Genomic DNA, 10,351 nt, shown 5'->3' with positions numbered 1-10,351 from the left:
CAGACTTCACAAACAAGGCACTAGCATTTTTCTGTGCTACTAAGTTTGACAAGCAGGTTGCCTCATCAAGCTTATTCAGCTCTAGGGAACACTTATCAGGCCTGAGCACTCTTCAAGAATATTCTCTAGTTTCTAAAATACAATACTTAGAGAGGCTAACAAAAAAAGGAGAGAGAATATTACTTAATCAAGAACTATACTAGTATTTGCAAGGAAACAGTAAAGCTTTTAAGGACAAGATTAACAGACAGTAACATTCCTGTAGGTTGCTCTAAAATAGTATAGAATGTGATTTCAATACATGAAATATTTTAAAATGTCTTCCTCCCCGGAACCAAAAATTTGGCCAAGAAACTCTATAAAGTTATAAACTCTGTAAGTGTACCATAAATAACAACAATAAATTAATTTCTTATAACTGGATAAATGGGAAAGTTTGCCAACACCAAATTATATGGTTTCTTCCTACTATCTAAAACTATTTTTAGAAGCCTTCCAAAATTTTTTCTCATGTTTCTCTGAATGTCAGGGGCCTCTTAGTTGGGAAAAGAAACTATTTGCCTAGGTATAAAAGGCGCAACTTTTTTTTTTCTTAGAGTCCTAGGTGACACATAACTTCTAGGAATACTGCAACACTACTACGGAGATAACAAATAATGAACAATAGTTGCATTTCATCAACCTAATGCTCCTCTTGGTCCAATCTCCACCTGCTTCAGAGCGCGATGCAAGAACTCTTGCAAACATCCCAGGGCACTAGGCAGTCCATTTTCCTCAGAGCACCAGTAAGAAATCTGCCAGTGCTTTGAAGCAGTCCGAAACTTAAGTTTTTGTAATAAATATTTCTTTACAGACTTGACAAATTATTTTGAAAATTTACTTACACTCTTAGAGATACTTTGTAGGAATAGGTATATTATGCTTTGTATGAAAATGAATTTTTTTTTTCTGGTATGATTTTTCCTTTCTCTACTTAATTGGACAAATATAAAAACTAGAACTGTAAGGTAGCCAGTGAGTACTAAGCTCCGACCTTACCAAAAACACTGGCGAGCATGTATCCAGTTTTTCTTACAACATTACCTTTGCAATCCTTCCATACATGATTAGAAAAACAAGCTAACTCAAGCTTCTCTTCAGAGGAAGTCCATTCATATTTCTATTTCAACCCCATGATTGCATCCACATACTCACCCAGAGTGCCTTTTTTTTTTAATTTAACAGACACCTTTTTTTTGTTTTGTTTAAAAGAAATCTTCCTTGAAGTACACAATGGATGCTTTGCAACTTTAGAAGTAAGAGTAGCAGAGCTAAAGCTAAAAGGAGAGGCAGCAAGCTAGGGGAGCCAGCGAGGGACAAAGAACAGCCTGGAGGGAGCTTCCCAGGTTGGGAGCAGAGGGAGCCCCAGGTTGGGGACCACCAACCAACCCAGCCCTGCAGAACCAGCCAAGGACTGGGAGGCTGCACGGAATGACCCCGAACACCCAGGGTGCATGTGGGGTGTCTGTTTGTCAAGTAACGAAAGGGCAAGCACAATGCTTGAAGGGCGGATCTCCAAAAGGTGACAAGGCCCGAGACCCTCAGCTCTTTTTGGCCCTGGCAACCCAGGCCAGCTCCTCGCCATGCCCTCCCTTCTAAAACCATAACCTGAACCCTCTCCTAAAGCAGAGCTGCAAGACCAGCCCTGTTCTACAACAGAGGAAAATCTACTATACTGAATTCTATATATGTGACAGATTGGACAGATTCAATACACTTTGTGACACTGACATTGGTTAGGAAGGGTGGGAAAGCCAGCCTCTGGCCATCCTCTCTTCCCCAGAGCCCTGTATTCCCTGCCTCCCCGAGGCTGCATTCATAGTGAGCCTCTAGTACAAGTACACATCTACATGTATTACTTTGATGATTAATAATGATGTCCAAGTGTGTAAAAAACCAGACCAAACATTCTAAGAAAACTCCAAAGTTTTACTGAATCTGCATATAGGATAAATTCAACAGCTCAAGATGTAGCTTTATAATTCATCTACTGAAAATAACTTCAGTCTGCTGCATGTGTCAGATGCTTTTTCACTGTTGCTCTCTAGTTTTGCAATCCGAGATCCAAACTGTACAGCCCTTTTTGGCAAAATGGTCGAGGCTGTAAGGCCAAACTCCTTGGCTGCAAGGCGCAGAATCAATTTCTCACCAATTCCTCGGGGTAAAGTCAAGTCAGCTTTTTCTGAGATGGGCAGAGAATTGAGGAATGAAACAACATCTTCGTCAAGAAAAGGAAACCTAAAAGAAAGATATACATGGGGAAAGACCCTTTAAAAACTTTAAATACAAATAGTCTTGGTTTTGCCCTTTACCACATACAAAGACTTCAGAGTCTGGTGTCAGCTCCTAACTACAGATGTACCTTAAATGTTAGTGTCACAGTACTGAGGCAAGTCTCCAAAGCAGTTACACTGTCTTGGAGAAAGAAAACATAACATAATATGTTTAAACTCAGAAGCCTGGAAGTTTTCAAAACTCAAGCAAAGAAAAGAGTAAGAACAAGCATTAGAAATGTTGGGTTTATACAAAACAAAAATTATGAAGAAAATCAGAAAATACAATGGAAAAGCAAGACAAATTTTAAAGTAACACTTCTCAAGATAACTTCTAAGGATTTAAAAATACTGTATGAAGCTACACTGCAACTTTGAAACAAAAATATTTATACAACAAATTCCGACAATGTTCCCAGTTCCGGGCATTCATATCTCATCACAAGCACAATTAACAGCATTGCCTGCCCACCACTGCAACTGCTAAACTGAAAATGTGCAACTAAGAATAGATTTGGAAGAACACTGGCATGAAGAGGTCACATGAAAAGAGCTTTCATGCACCTGAGTGGCCTCTGCTACTGGACAACACATAAGGAATTTTTTGCAAGCTGGTGGTAGCATGGAGGAAGTAAACACAAATAAAATTATTCTTTAACTATTCTGACTTAACAACCAGCAAATGCAGTGGACATTGATCATGCCTTTATTGCATGGGCTTCTATGTTACATTGTCATTTGCCAAAGCCACCACTCCCCAAATGACCACACCAAAACACTTCAAAGTTGTGCAGAAAACTGTTCCACTTGAAATGATAAAACCAACTTGATTTTGGCTATTTCAACACCTGTTCTTAAAACTTCCAGATGGAAGTCCAATGTTCAAGTTGCTAAATTTCCTTAAGTAACTCTTCCACAGTACTACAGACCACTTTTTAAAAAACAAAAAACCCCCACAACACAGTACACACGAACAAAGCTGCAACAGAACTTGGAGACAATAAAATGCATAGAAGTTTCAATTAAGCTTTCTGTTGGAGTGTTAAAAGCATAATCTAACTGGAAAAAACAGTTTTACTTCATGTTAAAACAAAAATACCTGGCTTCTTTTCCATGATCACCAATAATCCTGTCATCTCTACCAAGATTTCTAGAAGAAATGCGATCTAACTCCATTTCAAGTTCTTTTTTCAGACCCTCTAAGCCGTATTTTTTGAAGCAAACACGATGTCGAGAATACCCAGCAAGCTGTTCATCTGCTCCAATTCCTGTAAGCACAACCTAAGAAAACAGAATAAAAGAAACCTTTCTTAATATCTGTGCAAGCTAATAATATGTAACAGATCTTAAATGTTTAACTACATCTTAAGGAGAATAACTTTAATACACATCTTCTAAATATATTACCTATCATGATGGGATGTGCCTTACATATTTACAGAGCCTGAAACAGTTCCCAATAAAGTCAATGGAAACTTGAAGTAAGTTCACAATCAGACCTAAAAGTACACACAAACATTTCTGCAGAGGCAAGGAAAAAACACCAAAATAACGTTGTGTGCATCACAAATACACCAGTATCTTTGAAGAATGTCTTCGTTAGTTTCTATTACAATAAATGTCATTTGTTAAGCACCAGCCTTTATAAAAAAAATCGTGGCCACAGATTACACAGTCTGTCGTAGCTTCTAAATAGTCATCTGAATGTACACCCAGATTATTATTAATTTACCAGCTACTGGGTTAATAACAACTGCATTACACAAAATAAAAATGTGTCATATTGTTCTGTCTACTCAATGATAAGCACACAAAATATTATCAAGAGAAAAACACTACTACATCTGGTCCATGACTGTGCCTTCAACAGCAATTCACTGTAAAAGTGGAAGTCTCTTAACGTAAACAGTCAAGTGTGTTTCACTAATCTGACACCAGCTAGTGGTCAACTACATTTTTACCTGTGCACAGTAGTAACTGATGGGAGAATAACAATTCTGCTTTATGTTTCATTAACTCATGACCCATTTCAACATATTCTGGACCTAAGATGAATTTGTATGTTTTGCAAATCTGAGATGCACGTCCTTAAGTAGATCAGTCAGCTAAATCAACTGTGTTCTACAGCGGTAGTTTTCATGCAAACTATTGCGTTTGTTGGGGTTTTTGGTGGTGGTGGTTTTTTGTGTTTTTAAGACCTAGCAATTAGTAGAAAAGTAACAGAAACCTCAAAAAGCAAAGGCAGCAGTGAACTGCAAACTCCTGAAATTAAACAGGTTATTCTTCCCTACACAAACATTCAGGAACTGGGAAGTGAGAAATAAGAATCAAATTCCCAAGCAAATCATCTAGTTACTAAAAAGATTTTACTTAAAACTACACACATGAAAATAAGTTACCAAAAAACCCCCCTACTTTTTGTAGTTCTGTCATTCAATCAGACTCTAATTACAAAAGATTCCAAGTAGTCATCTTTTCTGTCATTATTAATTGCAATTTTGTCACACAGTGTGCCTAAGTAACAAGCTAGTAATTTTTCAGCCATTGGAATGCTGGCAAAACCAATATCACTTCATACTTCATTAATGTTTATCTCCAAATTTGTTAACCTATTCAGTTTGGATTGAATAGCAGTTACCACTACTGGAGTTGAAACACTGAAAATGATAGATGATTGTTGTTATTTTTTTCCTAGTGACACCGTTGCTTATTCAAGCTTAATGAAAAGCCATACACATTACATAACAAAAGAAGTGAATGCAGTTTTGAACTCCAGAATTACACAAAGATTATCAGTACAGAACTATTCTATATTCTGCCACTGAATTTCAGAAGCCTTAAATACCCCTGCTGATTTCTGAAACAACAGAACTGTTTTTACATTCACAGGTCAAGCATAAGGCAGAAAACAATCAGTACCTTTGCAGGACTTTTGTATGGTTTCAGTTCTCCTTGGTTACTAATAAAACCCTCTCCTCTGGAAGCAAACCAAATTGCACAGCCAATGCTGTCATCCAAGACTGTATCCAGTGGATAAATTAAGTGATTAATGCATTGTTGTCTCATTTTTTTCAATTCCTCTAGCGTAACATTAATTTCCACAAAGTTCCAGGTTCTTGAAGGGTTAATGGCTTCTAATTCTTTCAGTCCTGCCCTACCAGTGATTCTGTCGGGAACATCAAAGCAAGATAAATGAGCACCAGTTTTAGCATCAAGATCTTTACAACTTCCTTGAGGACAAAGCAAATCAAGCTGTACTTCCCGGTTGGTATGTTTTTTAGTGGTACCCTTTTGCTTAGCTTGTTCTTTTATCATGAAAGCTACATTGAGAAGATCAATTGGTTCCCCTACAGGCACATGTTTATCAGCAAGGGCTGCAATAACCATAGAATCAATGCCACCGGAAAAGAGCACCGCAACGTGTGCTTTCCTATTAGACATGCTTGGAACTTCTCTTGTTTTCTGATCTTCATCTCTAAAGAGACATAAAACCCGTCTCTTTACCGCTTCATTTAAAACATCAATAAACTGATGGACTAATTTTCTCTTGTGTTCCTCTGCAAGAAATCCTTGAAGGGTTTCTACAGAAACCATATGGATAACGTTGCCAATATTAGTGCCTGGACATTCACCTGAAGCTTCAGAAATTGTTTTATTTAAGGGGATAACTGGTGCTCTGAGACATAGTTTTGACTCATTCATCACGAGAGCTATGTGGTGCGGTAAGTCTTTTGAAACTTGGTCCAGAACATTAATGAATATTTCTTCTATTGCCTTCTCTGTGCAGCTGTACTTCCATGGAAACAATGTTAAAGACAAAGATTTAGTTGTTGCACAAGCTTTGAGATCAATTTTGAAAATTCCAGATGCTGGGACTTCTCGCCATTGGTTACCTGATTCAGAATAAACACTTACAGATGTGAGACAGAAAGCCCTGTCAACCTCATTATTGAACTGCCAAAGCAAACTACGACGACCAAAATAATCTCTACCAAACCACAAACTGTGTCTAGATGCTTGATAATAAATAAAAGACCATGGACCCCGAAGTGATGAGAAGAGTGACAAAATGTCCGCTTCACTACTGCATAATGCCAGATGATGAAACACTACTTCAGTGTCATTCTCGAGATCTCCTACATGCACTCCACTGAAAATTTCTCCATTCCAAAGAAAAATATTGTTATTGGCATCTTCCAGAGGCTGAGGAGTCATCAGTCCCCTCAAGTGAAGTACATGGCCAGAAAACAGACACTCATAAGACAGATCAGACACAGTTTTTATCAACTGTTGGCTGCTGTCTGGTCCTCTTCTTCTAAGACGGCAGAGTATGTCTTCGTTAAAGAAATCATGAATAGCATGCTGGCTACACAAGGTAACAACGCAACAAATACCACACATTCTGACTTTGAATTCAGATGGACTATTTCTTGATTTTAGTCTTTTCTGAATTTTCCATCTCCTGATGTGCCTTCTTTAATTCATCTAATGTATCTGTGTAAGAGAAAAATACACCAATAATCAGTTTCATAAACTGATAAGTTTATGAGTAGATAAGTTTAAGACTATATCTAAGCAACGGGTAACTCCAGCCACTTGTTCAATTAGACAAACATGAAACGCTAAGTTACAAAAGTGCTATAATATTGACGTAGCACAAACATAGCTCACTGTAGCTTATTCCTCTTCAATTATACAAAGATCATGATTTTTTTTCTTCTCCCAAAGAAAGCCACACTACAAGTATAAGAATTAGGGGAATGGCCAACTATTGCCTATATAATCAGTACGATTTACACATTTCTAGTAAGAGAAGTGAACTGTCAATTAAAACGTCAACACTATTAACTCAAATCAAAGGAAAGAAAATGAAAGTAGCGATTGTTCATTCCTGAAAAAAATTTATACTTCTGAATTTATACATTTCTAACATTTGTTCAATCATCAACTCTCTCTATCATTCATTCTCCTACCTTCATAATTCCACAGATCCATTCTTTCAACTACCTAAAGATTTCCAGCTTAGCCTCCAGTTTCACTTGTCATTATTTTCTTCCTACTCATCCCATGCAACTTTTAGACTTTTGGGGGGTTGGTTTTTTATTTATTTATTTTTTTAATTTAAGGGACAAAGCGCTATACAGCTTCACAAAGGGCACTGAGAATAGTGACTCCTCGCTCCTCTGCGGGGCAGATGTTCTCGCTCTTCCTACCTTGTCACCACTTGCTCTTTTATCACATCCATATATCAAGTGGAAACACTTTCACATTCATCCAACCCAGAAAAACAAGTATGTTGTCTGAAGTCTACTTTGCATTTGATATACAGTTGCGAGTTTTTCATTGTAATATACCTTTGAAATCATTAACAGCTACAAACACAGCTTTTAAATAGTTAACTATTTGATCAACTTTTACACTGCAAACTTACTTTTGCATTGAGATAGCGTTTCTGTTCGGTCTGCAAGGAAGAATATGTTGCTATTGGGTTGCTGCCTATAAACTTTCTGTAAAACAAAAACAACGCTACATTAAGTCAAAGCGACAAACTCTGGCAACCACACTGGCAGAAGCTGGTGCAGGTCCACCGAGATATCCTTCTGGCATAAAAGTGAAGGGGGTAAGTTCTGCCCTGACAACACCAACATTCTAATGTTGTACCATCAAAAACATTTTGTGATCAACCCATGACTACTCTGCATTTCTCTTTTCCTCATACATGAGGGATCGCATTCTATTTTAAAACACATACACATGAAGAGTAAGAATACTGCACGAAGTCTTCTGATCAACTCAAACACCTTAATGAAATAATTCAGATAAAACATAAAAAGGCAAAAAAGCCCAACAATGTACTGTGTTACACTGCACAAGTGTACATAATCAAATCATTTGGTGGACAAATTATTCTGAGAACACCAGACCACATCTGTACTAAAATCTGTATTGAAACAAATTAAAGACAGCGTGCTCCGATTTTCTTTTCCCTCTTGTCTCTATGCTTATTTCTCTGATGCTAAAATGAAATAGTCAAAAGCAAATTTGTAAATACTTACCCGGTTCTTCTTCAAATTAGAAAGCTCATCAACTACAACCTTCTGCTCTTTAATCTGAAAGGCAAAAGATGCACTTCAATTTAATTATTAAAAATAAACCACTGTATTATAATCCTGGTGGTCAACATGCTTACTGATATTTTAAGACAGCTACATGCATGTATAGTTGCTGTTCTCTGAATGGACCATTGAAGACAAAGTGGAAGTAGATATAAAAATGAAATACTAAATAACCACTCTAGAAACACGTTATCTTGCATGGATTGATATTCCTCCTACCCTGGAAAGCAATCACTACTGGGAAGCCAGACTACCTCTAGCTACTTATAATCAGAGATCACATTTTTCCTCCAGAAGAAAAGAGAACATGCAAGGAACTAATAAAACATCAAATAACTTTAGAAAAAAAAATTTAGCATAGTGTCTACAACACACTTTATAATCACAGGTATTCTCCAGATGCCAAATGAAACCAATAAAACCCCCAAATCCCTAAAACTGTATTAAAAGCCACGGAAACCTTTCTATCGCTCTGGAGTTTTGCACAAACTCCCTTAGCAGGATTTACCACTCTGTTCAGCTGCACTGGCAGCAGTGGCAGGTCTTTTACAATAACAGCTGTCAATGCTAAAGAGCAATCAAGGAGGACCATCATAAAAGCCAACAAATAGAACAAAATCTGGTCAGCAGGCACTTAATGCTTTTTGTTAGAAACAAACAATATGGTTTTCTTTGTTCTTCCTTTGTGTCTCCTGGAATTGGTGCAACAGTTGAAAGCTGCCACAGAGCTAGGTTAGCCAAACTGAACGTGGCATACAGAAAAGACAACTTTTCCAGCAGCTACATCAATATATTTACAATTCCAACAGACAAAACAGCAACATCATCTTTTGCTATGGACTAAACCAGCCACTTAAGAAAATCCTAGCTTTACAGCTTCCTGGGCAATGAAAAATACTATGGACTTTATAAGATATGGCCATGTGGAAAGGAACCCATTTTTTGAGGGAAAGCAGTTCCACAGGACTTGACAGATTTCATACTAAACAAAGCTACTGGCACCACGGAAAACAGAGCAGATTTATGAGGCGTGCCAGCCTCTGTGACTGAAATCCCTTGGGACTTTTTGAGCAGATACAGCTGAAGTAGGTACGACAGAGAAAAATCTCACTGTGGCTCACCTGACATTTCAAGCTCAACTTGGAGCAGTAAGAAGCCAAAAAACCAATTTGACAAGAGAGCTAACAGCGACGCCGACAAGAACTCGCTAGACGACAGACGCTCTCCTCCGAGCCCCACAACGGAAACCCCGTATGACAGGAGCCCCAGCTTCCTGACAGGACTCGCCCTCCTCTTCTTCACGCTGGTCACAGCCGAAGTTACAGGCTTCGCGGGGCCGCCGGCCTCCCACCCCGCGGCAGCACGGCCCTGGACGTGCCTCAGCCCGCCCCACGCGGCCGAGAGCACCGCGGGGATAGGCGGGAGGGACGCGGGGAAGCGGCCTCAGGCGCCGTCGCTAGCCGCACCGCGGCCCCCTCTCTCTCTCCCTCCCTCCCTCCGTCCCTCCCGGCAGCAGGCCGCCTCAGCTCACCCTCCGGCTCAGCTCCTCCTTGTGGCGCAGCTTCGCGCTCTCGCTCTCCCTCTCCCCCTCCTCCTGCCGCGACGCGCGGCCCGACATCCCCCCGCGGAGCCGGCCGCGCCGGGCACCACGCACACAAACCCGGCCGCGCCGGGCACCACGCACACAAACCCGGCAGCGGCAGCAACGGCGGCAGCTCCGCGCGCACCACCTCCCACAGGCCACAGCCGCCCGCGCAGAGCATGCGCAAACAGCCCAGCGAGGGGTGCGGGGGGAGGCGTGCGCACATGCGTGCGGCAGGGCCACGCGGAGCACCAATCATCAGCGCTTCTTCCCCTGGAGGCGTGACTGAGCACGCGCGAGCCGTTGAGCGGGAGCGGGTGGGGCGGGGCCGTCGCCGTCGC

The 10,351-nt window shown here is 40.1% G+C and overlaps 2 protein-coding genes across 2 annotated transcripts; both read right to left on the bottom strand.

The window, feature by feature from the left end:
- Positions 1 to 1,076: 1,076 nt before the first annotated feature.
- On the bottom strand, positions 1,077 to 6,713 carry ASNSD1 (asparagine synthetase domain containing 1). Its single transcript, XM_075511844.1, has 3 exons — positions 5,232 to 6,713; positions 3,412 to 3,593; positions 1,077 to 2,277 (listed from the first exon to the last, which is right to left on the bottom strand). The coding sequence occupies exons 1-3, from the start codon at positions 6,711 to 6,713 to the stop codon at positions 2,016 to 2,018; spliced, it is 1,926 nt and encodes a 641-aa protein (XP_075367959.1). The 3' UTR covers positions 1,077 to 2,015.
- ASDURF (ASNSD1 upstream open reading frame) lies at positions 6,669 to 10,095 on the bottom strand. The gene is made up of 4 exons (XM_075511853.1): positions 9,960 to 10,095; positions 8,369 to 8,422; positions 7,744 to 7,819; positions 6,669 to 6,806 (listed from the first exon to the last, which is right to left on the bottom strand). Exons 1-4 carry the CDS (start codon positions 10,044 to 10,046, stop codon positions 6,736 to 6,738), a joined length of 288 nt encoding a protein of 95 aa, XP_075367968.1. The 5' UTR covers positions 10,047 to 10,095; the 3' UTR covers positions 6,669 to 6,735.
- Between the last annotated feature and the right edge of the window lie 256 nt (positions 10,096 to 10,351).

The sequence above is a fragment of the Mycteria americana genome, chromosome 9 (genome assembly GCF_035582795.1).
Source record: "Mycteria americana isolate JAX WOST 10 ecotype Jacksonville Zoo and Gardens chromosome 9, USCA_MyAme_1.0, whole genome shotgun sequence".
In the NCBI taxonomy this organism is placed as follows: Eukaryota; Metazoa; Chordata; class Aves; order Ciconiiformes; family Ciconiidae; genus Mycteria; species Mycteria americana.
Note: the sequence above shows the minus strand (reverse complement) of the source record. Positions and strands in the feature narration are given on the sequence as shown.

Bases quoted from the DNA above. Each gene is read 5' to 3' on its own strand.
- ASNSD1 (XM_075511844.1), bottom strand. From the start codon at position 6,713: ATGTGTGGTATTTGTTGCGTTGTTACCTTGTGTAGCCAGCATGCTATT. The intron at 3,594-5,231 runs GTACTGATTGTT...CTGTTTTCTTAG, and splicing joins CATACAAAAGTCCTGCAAAG to GTTGTGCTTACAGGAATTGG. The intron at 2,278-3,411 runs GTATTTTTGTTT...TCTTTCTTTTAG, and splicing joins GATCATGGAAAAGAAGCCAG to GTTTCCTTTTCTTGACGAAG.
- ASDURF (XM_075511853.1), bottom strand. From the start codon at position 10,046: ATGTCGGGCCGCGCGTCGCGGCAGGAGGAGGGGGAGAGGGAGAGCGAG. The intron at 8,423-9,959 runs GTGAGCTGAGGC...TTTGCCTTTCAG, and splicing joins AGGAGGAGCTGAGCCGGAGG to ATTAAAGAGCAGAAGGTTGT. The intron at 6,807-7,743 runs GTAAGTTTGCAG...TCTCTTACACAG, and splicing joins AACGCTATCTCAATGCAAAA to ATACATTAGATGAATTAAAG.